This window comes from Perna viridis, chromosome 8 (assembly GCF_037379345.1).
Source record: "Perna viridis isolate PV_CMFRI_1.1 ecotype Kerala chromosome 8, ASM3737934v1, whole genome shotgun sequence".
Lineage (NCBI taxonomy): Eukaryota > Metazoa > Mollusca > Bivalvia > Mytilida > Mytilidae > Perna > Perna viridis.
In genome coordinates, this window is record NC_142452.1 from 7,546,944 (window position 1) to 7,564,822 (window position 17,879).

General features: G+C 33.1%; 1 protein-coding gene across 1 annotated transcript; it reads left to right on the forward strand.

Moving 5' to 3' along the window:
- The first annotated feature begins 2,229 nt into the window (after window positions 1–2,229).
- LOC148609154 (hydroxylysine kinase-like) lies at window positions 2,230–17,712 on the forward strand. The gene is made up of 5 exons (XM_088596292.1): window positions 2,230–2,598; window positions 13,708–13,812; window positions 14,022–14,149; window positions 14,236–14,410; window positions 15,737–17,712. Exons 1-5 carry the CDS (start codon window positions 2,346–2,348, stop codon window positions 16,189–16,191), a joined length of 1,116 nt encoding a protein of 371 aa, XP_088452418.1. The 5' UTR covers window positions 2,230–2,345; the 3' UTR covers window positions 16,192–17,712.
- The last annotated feature ends 167 nt before the right edge of the window (window positions 17,713–17,879 follow it).

Sequence of the window (17,879 nt, forward strand, 5' to 3'; positions counted from 1 at the left end):
AAATCTGCAAAAGTATGCATTTTCACATTGGTACATTTAAATCTGCAAAAGTATTTCTATCAGGTATGTTCAGATTTAAAATATATTTTCTAGACATAAGCCGTTCTTAAAAGATGCATAAAATATCCCTCTAGTAGAGTCTTGTTTCATTTGAGATTTTATGTCATTATAACTGATTGAGAGTTTCCGATCCCACAAATAAGGGAAGCCTAAGTCCTCCAGTATCTTTTTTAGAAAATCTAACCATTCAAATGAATTTCTCTCGGACTTATGTAACCTCGATATTAACTGAAATTATAATCTAGACAGCTATTTGTGCCACTTTGAAGGATTCTAGACCAATACCACAGTATTTTTGTTTTTATCATTATTCCTAAAGGAAATATACCTGTTTCCCCATACACCATATAGTTTGGCATGCATTGTTGATCTGCTATTTAGAAATTTAATTTTTTCAGAAATTTTATATGCAGTTTTTCAACCAAATCCAATTTTTCATACCAAAGATCTCAGAACCATATAGCAGAGGTGAAACAATCACACAATCAAACAGCCGAAATTGTAAATTAATAGGAGTGTGTACATTTCGTACCTTATAATGCCCTTTGCGATTGTTCCACTAAATTCTTGATCGACATATTAAAGCTACATTAAATCGAATAGCCCTCATGTCCACATCTTGGTCGGTGAGTTGCACGTGCGACATGATAAAGGAGTAAACTAGAGGCTCAAGAGAGCCTGAATCGCTCACCTGGTTAACCATTTGCTTATTTGAAAAAAAAATTGAAGAATGAGACAAGTTAAGTTAAAATCAACCAAACTGTCAAATACAGGAAATGCTTTTAATAGAATTTTCATGACCTCAACCAGAATTTTACAAAAGGCAACAATTTTTGAATTATTTTCAAAAACCTGTCTTCCGACCCCATTTTTAGTATAGGCAGCCATATCTATTCATGGATTAAAAATCACAACAGTCATTTTCGGCACAACACACTAAAGAACTATTACGCTTATTTTCATTAAATGAACTTAAATGGTTAGATATAAGAAGATTTTCAAAGTCGTACAGGTGAACAAAAATCAACAAAAAATGTTTCAGGGACCGGAACTCCTACATCAGTCAATGAATGGTTTGGAAAATTTCTGCATAGGTCCTTGACATGATGCTGAAAAATATTACCCGTGCCAGAAATTTGCTAAAGGCAATGGTTTTTGAGTTATTTGCAAGAAACTGCATTCTCATCCCTATGTTCTATTTTTAGAAACGGCGGACATATTTTTTTCACAAATCAAAAATCCCAACGGTCATTTTGTTTATGAATCCTAAGAAACAAATATGCCAACTTTCATTGAATTCTGTGCGATGGTTTTTGAGGAGATGGTTTTCAGTTACACATGCAAAAAAATTTAAAAAAAAAACTGTTTCAGGGGCCGCAACTCCTCCATCAGTTGACGAATATTTTTTTTTTAATTTCAGCATAGGTACGTCACATGATGCTGAACAATATTACTCACCGCCAGAAATGTGCTAAAGGCAATGGTTTTGAGCTATTTGCAAAAAAACCAACTTCTGATCCCTATGTTATATTTTTAGTAATGGCAGCCATGTTTGTGCATGGATCAAAAATTCCAACTGTCATATTGTGCATAACACCCTAAGGAATAATCATGCCAAGTTTAAAACCTGTAGGTCTAGTAGTTTCAGAGGAGATCAGGCGCGGATCCAAGGACTGGCGTGCCGGGCGTACCCCCCCCCCCCCCCCCCAAAAAAAAAAAAAAAAAAATCGGTAAAAAAAAATGTTCACCACTAAAATTCTGGATCTGCTCCTGGAGATTTTGAAAATTGTCCACGACGACGGACGCCAAGTGATGGCATAAGCTCACTTGGCCTTTGGTAAGGTGAGCTAAAAATGATTTACAATGACATGCATCTTCCTCATCAATTTATAACATGAATTTTGCTGTTAGGTGGATAACTTTTTTTAGATCATTTTTATTAGTTTATACCACACATGGATTGTAAAAAAGGACAAGGTCTTATTGACAGGTTTTCACTATTGTTTCAGAATATTGACAATCCACATATATAAATTAGTATCAAACTGCATCTCTGTTACAAAGAACAAGAACGGTTATACTCAACAAGTTGAGATGGTAATATATAATTACTTGACTTAGTCATGTCAGGATATATAAAAACTTACCTACGATAGAAAAACAACTAGTATGTAGTATGTGTGGCACATGACGCACACGTGGTCGTTTAAAACACTTACAAACGAATGTAATCTGAGCTTTACTAATGTATGTAGAAAAGTGTTTTTGACTTGAAAACACGCCCTATGTCAGAGGCCGTGTTGACTCCTGGACAAGTCGTCCGTCCAGATATAGACGATGCTCAAGTTCGTGCCCTTGTGAGAGATCTATACGGACTCCACGTGCTAAGTTCCACAGAACTGAACAGCTATGACGATAGGAATTTTCACATCTATGCACAACAAATTAGTGAAAATCCTAATCTCAAGAGTGTTTCATCTTCAGGCTACGTGCTGAAAGTTCTCAACTCGTTGGATTCAAAGTTTGAAGCAGCAATAGGTATGTAAATCGTGTTTCGATTAACTTCATGTGAAAATATGACATGGCATTACAAGTATTTTTGTTTATATAATATATTATTAACTGATGACTTAAAATACAATGTAAATTGCCCCTTTAATACAACAGGAGGTTGTAGCAACCATAATTTATACAGGGCAATTGCCCTGTATTAATTCTGGCCCTGTATAAAAGTTAAACTTCTCCGCCATTATACTGAGCTGTATTTAAAGGTTTGTACAGATAACTCCTGTTATTTTAAGTCATCAGTTAATAAAGGGATCATAAAATGGTTATTTTCATATTTCGTATTGGGTTTCGACCACTTGTATTGGCCCTCGGCTTCGCCTCGGGCCATTACAAGTGATCTCAACCCAATACGACTGTACTTGGACATAATACAGGATTAATATGAAAATAACCATTTAATAACCCTATATTATTATATATATGGCAAGTCAAAGTGGACAAAAATGAGTATTTTCTGATATTAAACATTATTTTTAATATCACAAATTCATTTTCTAATATTACAAACTAGACTTCTTATATCACAAAACACTTCAATTGAATTTCTAATATTAAAAAACGATTTTTTAATATTAGAAATTGATTTTCTAATATTAGAAAATGCATTTGTTGTATTCAATTACGATTTTTTAATATTAGAAAATCATGTTGTAATATTAAAAAATGTGACTGATTTTGCAATATTGCAAAGTGATTTTCTAATATTACAAATTCATTTTCTAATATTACAAAATATTAATTTTTGTCCACTTTGGCTTGCCGTATATATACTAGTATAAGGAGAATGGATATGGTGAATCTGTCAACCCAACCTGGATGAAAAAAAATGACAGCTCAAGGCCATCAATGGGTCTTCAATGAACATCGAGGTAACCCTCTCACCACTGGACAGGCTGCAGATAGCCCCTTACCAATATTTTACAAAGGTACAGCGAAATAGTTGCGTCTATTATACTCCAGGAACATAAATTAAACTGAAAGTGAAAATATCCTGTCTTGGTACAGACGCAAAAAAAAATGCGGCAAGATTAAAGTACAAGTACTTTGGCATGATCACAACCCCCTTTTCAAAACTGGCCACCGTAGAAAGGAATTATTACACAGTAAGCAAATATCTAAAAATCAGTGCAAAAAGGTCTGATTCTTTTGTTCACACATAAATAAAGAAACTAATTATACGTTACACACATGCACAAACAAAGGACTACTAGCAGTTAACTGACATACCAGCTCCAAACCACTTTATACCTACATATATCCTCATCGCATGTAATTTCAATCCCAATGCTTCTCAAGTATATGAGTGGCGGATCATGTCATAACAGAGATATTTCTATCGGCTTGCTTTCAACAAGTATCGGCTTACTTTTCAAAAGTATCGGCTTACTTTCAACAAGTATCGGCTTACTTTTTAAAAAAAATATCGGCTTACTTTTGAAAAGTAAGCCGATAGAAATAACTTTATGCATAAAGTGAAAAGTATCGGCTTACTTTTGAAAAGTAAGCCGATACTTTTTTAAGTTTTGCAAATCTGTCAGCCAATCAAATCACCGTTTATATAGCATTTAAACCGTTCAAAAAAAGTAATGGATAAGAGCTTACTAAAATGTAATAATTTGTAATTCTGATTCGAGTCTGGTGCATACTTCGTTGACAACAGTAAATTTTGATTTCATTACATTCTTTTCGAAAGATGCTATTTGACTATGTTTTAACATCGATTTAAAACTTGTTAATCAATATAATTATACATACTAAGTATTGTACAAGCAGATTTGATATAAGCCAGTGGATCTCTTTTCACGACACACATGTGCGATTTGTGTACTACAACAGAATTTTTTTTCAAGTCAAATTGGGACACACACATACAAAAGTGACGGATTTAGAAACCTATTAAGACAGGGTTATAGTGATTGCTTAGTGCCCCCATTGGGTCCCAGGGGCGAAGCCACCAGAAGCATCTTTCAGATATAGAAGGGGTTTTCGTAGAAGAGACGAGGGATATATGCTTAAAATAGTCTTCATAACCTTTCTGCTGTCACTTTCTCGTTGTTTTAATCCAGAGAATGTACTAGTATATTAATGCAATATAAAGTTCCTGATTAATCAGATAGACCTTATGTCTGAGAATCCTCTCATGGTTAAACTTTAATAATAGACGGTGTATAAAATCGAGAAAAAAATGTACTAGCATTACCTTTATCTACGATGAGGCCGATCGCACCATTCTTAGAACTGATATCATAGTCAGTACAGCTTCCTTCGTTGGGGGAAGAATCAAAAGGTAACGACATGAAAATAACTATTCTAGAGTATAGGCAGGAAAAAACACACAAAAAAAAACACAAAAACAACAATAAAATACTACTAAATTTACTGAAATCTCGGTAAATACAGTTTAATAGGAGTGTACATATACATGGTACATATCAACAGGAATAGAAGTCTTCGGTCTTTCATTGAGCGGAAAATGGTTTCGTCAGTATATCAATGTCATTTCTTTGTACGAATGTTGAAGCAGGAAATATATATATACGCCGCATACATTGCCATGAACATAACTAATTGCGTTTTGCACGACAAAATATTGTTGATAACAGACTGTCAAGAGAATTTTCTAAATGAAATAAGAATTACATCATTCTTTCAAATTTTGGGAGCGTTTAGACTTTAATTTTTATAACGATTAGTGTTGTTTTTGTTTTGGTTTCTTCTTCATTTTATTTTTCGTTTGTCTTTGAGTCCTTTGTTGATCGGAATATACCTACGTCAATCGAATAAAGGAATGATAAACAGAGAAAAGATTTCTTAATCGTCCCTCATTTTTTGACGCACCTTTTCTTTTCTATATATATATTTGCAATGGTGAGGGAGAGCTTAGTTTCTACTTACACGTCCCGGTCCCGTCAGTACATTGTAAAATCTTAATCTTTTGAGTTTGGATCAGTTCGATAATTTAATGAATAAAAAATGTAGTCCATTTAGTTCAACTAATAGAAAGAAAGGGTTTTGTTATACCTTGGGATTTCATTTATCTCCTTAAGTTTATTCTCTTTTAAATATTCGGAATTTCTGATTTTCAAGTACATTTGCATTTAACATCTTATTGGATAGACGAATTACAGGAGGTCCCAAGTTTATTTTAACAGTTTCATATAAAACTGATCTTTGTTTTATTACATCTGTTGACACTTGAGCAGGGACTAAAATAAGATGCAGCTTTTATAAAAGGCGAGACTATAATTCGCCACGTTCGGAAACAAAACGAAAACTAGAATTAATTGTGTTGGACACCAACACAGATTCATATTGTCACAGGAGATCCTAAAATCAGTTTTTTACGGCTCCAGGAATTTGATTATTTGTTTTTTTTTTATATTTTCTTTAAAAAAAATTCTCGACCTGCTGCCGTCTTCAAAATTTTTAATTTTGCTGATCGGAAGCTCTTTAAAACCAAATATCAAGTCTCTACAATTTTCTCTCTCCATTTTTATGATTTTTAAAACGGCGGGCAGGTTTGAAATTTCAAAATGTTTTGGAAAATTTATATATGGTCCCTATTTCTGTGCCAAGTTTGGTTTTAATTCATTTAGCCGTTTCAGAGGAGTTCCGCGGACAAATGTAACAGATTATGCCAAGTAAAGTTAGAACAAAAACAACGTATTTCCCCGCTACGATGGTGTCATCCTGGTTTGCCCACTTTTAACTACTTGTATAAATAAACATAAGGGGTTATGTTGTTTTAACAATTAAAGTCTGTTTCTGAATTGTAGTATATATTTGCCTGTATTTTACCTGTAAAATCTTGTAAAAAATCCTATAATTTACTATTGAATGAAGTGAAATATAAACATTTTAATAATAAATCTTTTGCAGACTCTTTAGAAATATGCTCAATTTTAATTTGTAAAACTTATACAATTTTGATGAAATACCTTAAAAATCCTAAAGTAAGTATGATTTTGATGAAATATTTTTGAATATGTTCTTGTTTTTTTATGATCTATATAGTAGTGCTTCATATATTTTGTTTTTAACATATGTATCTTTAATTTTGTTTCCATAATATAAATATGCATTATATGTGCTATTATATGTCTGATATGCAATATATTAGTTAAGATTACTTTCAATGTTGTTTCAGTCAAAATCAATTGTTAAAATTATTTGTAATTGACTTCAAATGAATTAAATATTAAAGTATATAAAGATATGTTATTCATCTTTTTTTTAATATATATATTTATACATTAATAATAAACTATACAGTTAAACAAAAAATCCTCTATATACATGTGCAAAGAAACATACATATATAACACCTTTCTATTTAGAACAGACTATAATATTTTATGGTCAGTAAACCCTTTGTCTTTTTTGTTTATTTAACTAATTGGTAATTGGTATAATTAAATGTGGGCAAACCAGGATTCTCCCGCTACGATTAGGGAGATAATTAACCGTGTAGACCTATTGGTGTATTCAAAAAATATGTACCAAAATGCAGACATTTTAAAAAAATCATGCTTGAAACTTCTGAGACTCGTAAGTTACAAAAATGATGTACTATAAGACATTGAAAATATTAATAGAAAACAATAAGAACCTTTTACTGAAAGATATTTAAAATATTTAAAGAGAGCGATAATGAAACACATTGGAACTTATTCCAATACATAATCAAAAATGCATTTTGGTCTTTTGTAGTCTATAGCTAAATTAAGAAGTTACAAGAAATTCTTACAGAAATATAAAATGAAATGCAGCTAGATACACCGGCAGAGGTAGAATACTGCATGACAGACGGGGCAAATATGGACACACAATTCAAGCTGAATACATGCAGTTTGAATTTTTAAATAGTGTGAAGATATCACTCAATATTGTCCAGCATTGGAGCTATCTTGTAGGAAATCAATCTCTCAATTTTCATTAGATGGAGGTGCGTTCAACCAACCCGACTAGCCAAAAAATATGCTGAAGCATTTTTTGTATTTTGTGGGCACTTTTTGTATCTCGTAGAGGCAAAACTCCATTGTTTTTGTTTTTTTTTTATTCTTCTAACTTTTACTTTCTTCAAAACGGAGTACATTTGATCAGACAGCCAAATATATTAACTTTCAATTGCTTTCAATTGGTACCAAAAAGTTGCAGTTAAAATATGTACCCCTACCCCATCGAAAAATCGCCTTAATTGACATTTTTTTTCATTGATAAAACCCCAAGAGTATTTATGCTTCAGTAAATAATGGCTTATTTAGTATTTTCTGTTTAGTATTATCATAACTAATACTGCTGGGGTTCTTTTTATAACTTGTGTCGATTTTCAAAGTCAAAATTGATCAAAAATTGCAAAAATGGGATTTTCGATTTTTTAGACTATATGTAATCTTCTAGGTATTTCTTACACCAGAGACAATTATTATCATAAACACAAAATACGTATGTTGATTGCTTTACACGGCCTTTTAATTGACACGTCACAGCTTGTGTCTTTCCATAAGATTTTCTTGCTGCATGTAGATATCAATTGCGGGAGTTTTAATTGATACTTTGGCTTTAATTTCTTACAATAATATTATCGTTACAACTGTACTATATTAGACACTTACATACATGTATGCCATGGCGGCCGAGTACATGCAAAGTTCTTGGCTGGTATGTTTTAACCACTGATGCCAAGTTGCTCACAATTCCAGGCGGGTTCAACATAAAGAGAATTGTCACTAATCTACAGTTTATTACGATTATACATAAAATACATGTTACAGGATGAAAAGTCATTTTGACGTCAGAAAATTATGAAAAACTCACATATACGGGGCGCTCAATCAAATTATCATCTAAAAGTTCTCGAATTCCTTAATACGGATGGGATCCATATGGTACAGGGGAACAACACAACAGACATCAACAATCGAGTAATTCTCCATATAGCGATAACTTCCTGTTACACTATCGTCAACACATACAATCTACGACCTCGGACCACCGTCCGGCACCTCGGACCATTGTCCGGAACACGATAAATTCCTGTTAAGGCAAGTTATATTAACATCAATAATTCACAACAACCTCGGACCATTGTCCGGAACCTCGGAACATATTGTCCGGAGTACAAATACTTCCTGTTATGGCAAGTATACGTCAAAACGTCAAACAAACATCATCAACAACAACGAGTTAACTTCCAGTTACGGCAAGTTACAACTCTCAAAAATAATATTCCTCTTGCATCACTTGTCTCGAAAAACACATCCCTAAACCACATAAAAATAAATTCCAATCTTACATTCAGTCTGCAACCGTATATTCCTAAACATAAAATCTACAATCCTCCTCCTCTCTTTCTCCTTCTTATCTCCTTTTTGGCCACCCATCCCATTTTATTCCACTACTAAATTTCAATCTCCAATCTTTTTTTAAAACTGAAAATCAAAGCCCTTATATACTTTTCAACACCAATTTTACACCAACTATGCACCAACTATTTTAATTGTCCCCTCTCTCTCTCCTTCTTATCTCCTTTTTGGCCACCTATCCCATTTTATTCCACTACTAAATTTCAATCTCCAATCTTTTTTTTTAAAACTGAAAATCAAAGCCCTTATATACTTTTCAACACCAATTTTACACCAACTATGCACCAACTATTTTAATTATCATATCTTACATAACTGACCTAAATTAAGCACCAATTCAACACCAACTTAGCACCAATTTCCAATAAATCAAAACCTTTGACAACTACTTAAAACAACATCCTAAATGGGTAACATGATATTGTACTTCATCACCTTTCCTATAGTAAACCACTTAAAATCATAATAAAGATAAACTTCTGGATATAAGACACTAACGGTACAATGACTAAATCAAAATATGCTTACCTAGACATGCAACTAATTATCATGAAAATATACACCTCTACATGTACATCAGTGTTCAGTAGTATGTAATTACTTTTTCTTTCTCGAGTTCCGATATATCTTGATTCTCCAACATTAACATGTTCATATACTAAGTAGTTCGATATATTTTAATTTTATGCATTGTTTTCCTTCATATATTTGAAAAATTAAAGGCAAATCAAAGGGAATTGGCCATACTAACCAAACTTTAATTTGAAGTCAATTTATCATGAAGTTCGATAGTCTATTGCCGCTTTCAGTCTCACGGAAGTGGTAAAGCGGTAAGTTTCCTTGTTTTCTTTTTTAGTTCTGTTGAATTTTAAAATTCATGATCTCTAATAATATCATGAGAGATCTGCAGATAACCATAGTCAAAATCAGCTTTTATTGAAATTCTGTGGTTGGTTTCGATTATATTCTAATAAAAGAAAATAATATATGTATCTACTTCTAACGAGATTTGTAAAAAGCTTACCTTGAACGAAAAAAGTCCCTTCTAGTTGTAAAATGTTTTATATCAAAATAGATACTGAAACTAACCCATATATTTCTAAAGTGAATTGTAAAGATTGAAACGAATGTTAACCGTACAGAATGCGCTCTGATAAAAAAACAGTTTGATAATTGCAAATCGGGCACTGAACGTTCTTTGGCGTTCGTTGCAAACGTTCTCAAACGAAAAACAGCGAATAAGAGCGAATGCAAAATGAATCGAATGATAGACGAGCGTTTAACAAAATTGCAGTTCGTTCCCAGTTCGTTAACCAATTTAAGCACCTTAACGAACTTACATGAATGTTTATCGAACTTTACTACTTTTTAAGACTGTTTCAATATATGAATAAAAGAACACAACAATAAATCAAAATACTCATGTACTGAATAAATTTACATCCATTGTTTGAAATTTTACGCCCCAAATAATCGTCAAATTGTATAAATATGGGATAATAGGGAAGTACAGGGGTCGAATTCAAACGCATCTAAACACAAGATTATTGTTTTATATGTTTAATATTAAACTCTGATTTATTTTTAAATACATAATTCTGATTACAAAGGACATTACAAAAAAAAGCACACACACACACACACACACACACACACACACAAATTTATGATGCATGGTAACGGTGCGCCAATTTGTATGATATTCAGGTTCGATTTCGGTAAAACAGGAAACAGTTAATTGAGTGGTGATATGACCCTCCTCCCCCCCCCCATACACCCGGAACCTTTGGGTGCATAGACGCAAAAACCTGCTTTCTTTGCTGACACTTAAATCTACATGAATACAAAGTTCTTTTTGGTGGAAAATATGGAAATTTATAACAAAATGTTCAGGGTTGATATATTTCCTTAAGGTTTAGTAGAGTTTGGAATTTGTCTCACCACAAAAGAAATGACTGAGAATCAGCTGTTAGTCGATATCTATTCTATAACTTTCACAACCTTGTTATGAACTACGTTGGTGTCTAGTTAGTAACAATATTGCAGGTGATATCGATTCTAGATGGTGAGCATAAGGATATCTCACTACAGCCCAGTAAGAACTGGTTAAAAGTTCAGTTTTATCCTCGCAACAAAACGGAACTACAAGACCATCAGTTCTAATAAACATTTTAAACAAAGCGCCAAGTTTACCGCATATAAAAGGGAAATCAAGGAAGCCAGGATACGAACGGCGACGAAGAAACATCAACGAGGGGCAAAAAATGAAAGAAAAAAAATATCCGCTTCCGAAAGTTTTACAGGATTCTTTATTTTTTTCTTTTTTCTGATTTCCAAATAAATGTTGATATGGTTTTCCCTTTCCAAGAAAGCGTGTCACCACACTCCTTTTCAGGTGACTTTATCGCATCACAAAGTGTGTGGGAAAGTAAGGTTGTTTCATGCATGAACGTTAACCTCGAGTCTGATGCAAAATGTTTTTCCCCTTTACATTCTGACAGGATTCCAAGTGTATTTTCATGCTAAACACTGAAAGGACATTTATAAACATTTGTATTACAAATGTACTGATGAAAAAAGCACATGAATAAAGAAGTTTTTTTTCTCAAATTTTAATTCAATTTACTTATTTTGTTAACAATAATACTGTACTGATTTCATTCTTTCAACCATGTTTGAGAGTAATTTCTAAATATATAAGATAGGGTACACACTTTTTATTGCACATATAAAGGACATTAATTTTTTTTGTAATTTTAAAAGATAGGAAAAAGTTTTTTTAATGAGAATATGCATCGGACCCATCCCCACAGCCAATAAATATTGACAGTTCCTTTTTTTTTCTCTCTCTCTCAGTCAGATTCTCATTTCTTTATTTTTATTTGTGTTTGTTTTTTGTTTTGTTTTGTTTTGTTTTTGTTTTGTTTTTTTTTATATGTAATTTTCCCACCCAAACGAAGTATTTACTCATTTGTTATTTATATAAATCGATTGAATATCAACATGCGAATGAATATATTGAATTAAAATAAAGATAATTTTACTTCTTATCGGATGTAAGGAAAAACGGTGTTTATCCTGGACGAAGTACCACCATTTTGGATGGGAAAGCGTTTAGAGTCATTTGCAGTCGATGAAATGCACATAACACAACAGTCCGAATTTCCTCTGACCCTGCAACGCTCCTCTTTTTTATTTGGATATTGATATGTCGGGTTCAAAAAAGAGGAGGGTTGCAGTGTCAGAGGAAATTCGGACTAATAACATAAGTGTTCTCTCGAAGTGGGCAGGGTGCTGTAAATCTCACAAGAATCGCCCAACCTGGAAATTTGTATATGAAGTACATCTATTTACTTGCAATCGACTGATACCAAGTTTGAAAAAAAAAATCCTCTTACACAATGAACCGGTATATTTAAAAGGGGTCAGTCCCCTAACCGTCTTGATTGTTCCACCTGGCAATTGATATGCATTGTATCTACTTGCGTAACAGTATCTTCGTATTGCATGTATCAAATGAATTGCGTCCAAATAAAATTCACTTGACGGAAATGTTGACTAGGAATAATTCTCTGGATCAAGGGCACGTTATCAGGAAATATGTCGTTCAGTTATTGTATGATCATGTAAATCTTGCAAATTCTAGTGTTTTCCATTTTCATCACCCTCATGCACCACTTATTAAACCTTATCCAATAAATATGGTCACTAGATGGTTTTATTAGCCTTCAGTTAATCAACACACAATTATTTATAGATACACGTAGACAGTAATGTATATTGTAACAAGAGGCAAACATACATATTTTTATCCGAATATACAATACTAATTTATAAAACATGTAGATATATCATGACTGACTCACTACAATAATTAAATTGTAGAATTTACAAAACAAAATGTTTTGTCGAAGTTTTCTAAAAAAATAATTGAGTCTCCTTGAGGCTTAGCAACTAATAAAGTCTGCAGACTCAGAACTATACAAATATCGAAACTGGTAGATAACAAGGTATAGAAAGAAAAAACAGCAAAATAATCATTATGTAAGAATAAATAGACGATGAATCGAAAGTTCTTCGGTTCTCTCTCGAGGAAAACCATCCCTAAAATCACTGCAATACATTCAAAATTTTGAATTTCAGATGTCAACGAAAAAGCCATTTGTTCTTCATAACCTTTTTGATTTGATAATATTGAGAACTTTCCTCTTTAATCATATTATCTACTTAATTTGTCGGTTTGATACAGTAAAATAAGGTCATAGGGATGTTTCCTGGTTGCGGAACCAACTACTGAATTTAGACTTATGCAGAATCACTTTCCTATTAACTAATAACGACCTTTTTCATTGGTCAGTTTAATTATGACAGGAATGAAAAAAAGTATCGGCTTACTTTTCAAAAGTAAGCCGATACTTTTTTCTTTGTGCATAAAATTTTTCGATCGGCTTACTTTTCAAAACTAAGCCGGTACTTTTGAAAAGTAAGCCGATAGAAATATCCCTATGATGACACGAACCGCCACTGATACAAGTACCACGGTACATCATCAGGACATAACTAGTGTCATGCCGAATACTGCTTTTAAATATAGTGTGTTAGTTTCTATGTACAGACCTTATGACCCTATATAGTAGTATATGAAGCCTAACAATGTTGTGGTATATGTGTATATCTCCATTTCATTATTACAAGAAACAATATTATATTTCAGATGCCCAAACTGCCTTGATATGTCATTTGAACGATGTCGGGTTGCGTACACCAAAAGTCCTCAAAACAATAGACAACAGGATGAAATCATTAGAAACATTGAGAGGTAAAGCAAAATACATGTTCGCCTCACAGTTGTCAACAAAAGAAATGCTCATGGACAGATAGATAAATTGGGTTACTTTTCCAGCTAAAACCAATGACGCATAATTGTTTGTAAATGTTGAGTTTTGCTGAAGTTGTCGTAAATCTTTGCACGCTTCTTGTGTAAATTTTAAACTCAAATTTTTTTTTTTTCTCGTTTTTTTTCTATAGGCGGAGGAAGTTACTTACTGCGACTGTTAGAGTACCTTCCAGGTAGAATTTTAAAAGAACTTGCGTGTGATAAAGACATAGCATTTGAAACTGGGAGATTATCAGGACAGCTAAACAGATCTTGCCAGGTATGTTCATGTAGATGACATTTTTCTCTATCATTTGAATGCACATTTAAGAACACCAAAATATTGTATCTTTATATCCTTTGCAGAACTTCTACCACCCAGGGTTTGACAATTATAAACGCATCTGGAGTTTGACTGAAGTAACCAAATTAACAGATTTCCTGCCCTACATTGATGACCTTGAACAAAAGACTTTGATTCAGGATGTGATAGAATCGTTCTATACAAACGTCATGGAAAAGTATGACCAATTTAGCAAAGGTATAAAAGTCAAAGGGTTATTAAAGACAAATATGAAGAGTTCTTGATAGGTAAAATTTCCAACTTCGATAACACTACTAAATTATATATCTTTATAGCGAACTAAAAGCAGATGTTCAACCATCAATACTTAAAAATTCAGAATTTCAATAGCAGAAAAAATACCTCAAAGTTAAGCATCATAGCGACCATAATCTAGAAGTGGAACTTGGTAGATATAAAAATATACTCCGTGAGCAGAGACATTGCAACGTCTTGGACAACGAGGAATATTTCTTTTTCAATCGCCAAACTAATGATAGTTTAAGAGCTAACTCTCTAAATCAAATGTCTGATAAATGCCCAGACATTAACCAGTTTGACTCTTCCAATAAACATACCTTAAATGCAGATATGGATGTATTGTCCATTATTGTTGCTTTTATAAAGCTATCTTTGGAGTTGCGAAAATAAGATCCATATTGGTCAAAGAGTAATCAAGGGAACCAAGGTTCTAGCGATAATCAAAAGAATGTAATCCAGGGACAAAGACCAGACACGGAAAACAGACATACACAACAAAGAACATACAGTAACTAAAATCATACATACAAAGTAACAAAAGCAAATGAGCAACTCGGATTCCACTAAAAATTGGGAGCATGGACCAGGTGCATCGGTAGGGTAAGTGTCCTCTGCTTTTCTAGAAACACCCGCCGAGTTATTCATAAAAAGTCAAGTCCGGGGTAGACGAAAGAGGAAAGGAAAACTATGACACGTTGAACTGATTACTGTTCATGGCGGAGATGAATACACCGTAACGATCCATGAGTTCATGATGACGACCATAAAACTTCTGAAGTGATGACTTCAATCTTGTAGCAACATAACCCTGTTCCAGAAGCTTACTTGTTAGAAGTCTAGCGCGATATAAAAAATCTGCGTAGTTTCGGCAAGCTCTATGATTTAAGTGATATGAACACTACATACGCAGGTGCTGAAGGAATGTTACCACAGATGAAAGGAAAGTTGACTATTCCGAATGAAAAGGCATACGTGTTAATACTCTCCTTTATATGGCACATGTTGCGTTTTATATCCTGTAAACGGTATACTTTGCAATACATACATTTATATTTAAATTAACTGTTTCCATACTAATGAATTAATTCAATATATTGATTTTGTCGAATTGACTCACTGAAATCGGAAAAGCCAAACAGTTTTGATACTTTTGTCTAAGACGTAATAGATTTAAAATTAACATATTGAAGAGTCTTGAAAGAACCGTCATGATGCTTTTCGCAAGTTCCTCCAAGATTTAAATTTAGATAATATATTTTGTAGGCATTATCCATGGAGATTTAAACGAAGGAAACATCCTTCTTCAACAAAAGGATGATGGGAGGTATCACGTGACAACTGTTTTAGACTTTGGAGACTCGGCATACTCATGCCACGTGTTTGATATCGCAATATGTATGTCATATTTGATGCAACTGAGCAGTCAGCTAGACCCTATTCGTGTAAGTGGCTATACGCTAGCTGGATATCTGTCTGAATTCCACCTTCCACAGACGGATTTACGCGTTTTGATAGATTGCATTTGCGCAAGGTTTGCTCAAAGTTTGATAATTTGTGCTTACTCTGCAAAAATGAATCCCGAAAAAAGTGACAACTATTTAGCATCCTCTCCTGTAAAATGGAGACTTTTAAAAATGATCAGAAATATGTCCGACGAGGAGGTGACTGCAATTTGGAGAAAATGTCGTGAAGAATTCAATATTCAGATTTCCAAATAAATATTCCCAAACAACAACGCCAAGGAACGAAATACACCATCATTTGTTTGTATGCATGTTGCAATTTATTTAGATCTTGATCTTCGGTGACATCTTCTGCAAAAAAAAACCACATATTAAACACATGTAGTAATATTATTTCAGGGCCCCCTTTGATAGTATTAACAATATAAAAATACCAAATCATATATATTGCAAACAATTATTCTTTAATTTAAGATAAAACACAATCATCAAATCATCCTTATCGACGTTAACTTGTTACACCCCAGATTCAAGGTGGACAGAATATGGAGGACAGGATGTCCGTATGTCTGGGAATTATTATTATATAATGCAGTTGTGCATCTTTTAATCTATTTTTTGACATAAATGCTTTTCACGAAAAAAATATATGCTAATATAGACTTTTACCATTAACTTAACTAGTTAGTATAGAGTAGCCATTTTGTGTCTACAGCTCCTAAACCACATGATGGATTTCTATGAAACATTCAATAGTGTGCTTCTGCTTTTTGAATGATCGGAATGAGTTTGGTATTTCCAGGGGTATTCACATTATCGTAACACGGACTTTGCCATTGACTCAAAGATGATATTGGGGTATCCATTTTGAAGCCCAGACCCCTAAACTTGAACGTTCAGGGAATAATTCTTATTCTATGACATTGTGGTCCTGTTACGTTAATTGCATATTCAAATGAAAATTGCAGTTCCCATTAACGTGATGTGGACTTAATCATTGACATTGAGATCCCTTTCTACCCATAACACCTACTATAAACCACTGGAATGTTTTTTTTTTTTTGTTTTTTGTTTTTATGAAACTCGCAGGGAGTGATTATTCTGGGTTATTCCGTCATGTAACTGCTATTATGACTTTTGTTCCGAATGAATTTTGTGTTTCTATACGCGTATCACATGAACTATGCATTAACTCAGATGGTATGATGTATATTATGTATTTATGACACCTATTAAACCAGGGAATTAATCTTGCATGAACTTCCTGGGAATTGCTCCGCCTTCTGTTAAGATTTTTTATTTGAATGAATCATAATGAACTGTACTTTACCATAATCTCAAGTAGTTTTACTAGTTATTTTGCACATCTTCGATTGGAATATAAAATGTAGTTTGTCTATATATTTTCCTAAATAGGTTTATATTATATTTATATTAACAAGTTTAGAAAGGCGAGGGTATATTCTCTTGTGAGCTATACAATAATCTAATTAAGCCACTGTAACGCAGATGCTTAACTTTACCCTGTACGATTTTGAATGAGTTTAGTTCTTACTCCTTTTTTGCAAGATTGCAGCACAGGTTCCCCTATTTGTTTTGTAGATTCTGTCTTTTATTTTGAATTTGTTAAATGTAGTAATGGCTTGAAAGTCTAAATCATAACACTGGCTGTATATTCTCCTGTATGTACACAGCATATCTGTAATCTGAATATAACTATAATAATGTGAATAATATCTATATACTCTTAATGCAACCATAAAAGTGACTGAGTGACTTCGTATCTTATTACTATTAATGAATCATAACAGTGGGTACGTTTTGTCCTGAATGTAACCAGTATCTTTTCAATAATCTTGGCAGAGGTTGTCTTAATACTATCACAGTCGTGGCTAAATGACATGTATCTTTGTATGATGAAAATAAGACATTGGCTAAGATTT

What these genes read in the sequence shown, in the direction of transcription:
- LOC148609154 (XM_088596292.1), top strand. Translation starts at nt 2,346, where the DNA reads ATGTCAGAGGCCGTGTTGACTCCTGGACAAGTCGTCCGTCCAGATATA. An exon ending in AAAGTTTGAAGCAGCAATAG is followed by an intron (nt 2,599 to 13,707) that starts GTATGTAAATCG and finishes ATTATATTTCAG; the next exon opens with ATGCCCAAACTGCCTTGATA. An exon ending in AGCTAAACAGATCTTGCCAG is followed by an intron (nt 14,150 to 14,235) that starts GTATGTTCATGT and finishes TATCCTTTGCAG; the next exon opens with AACTTCTACCACCCAGGGTT.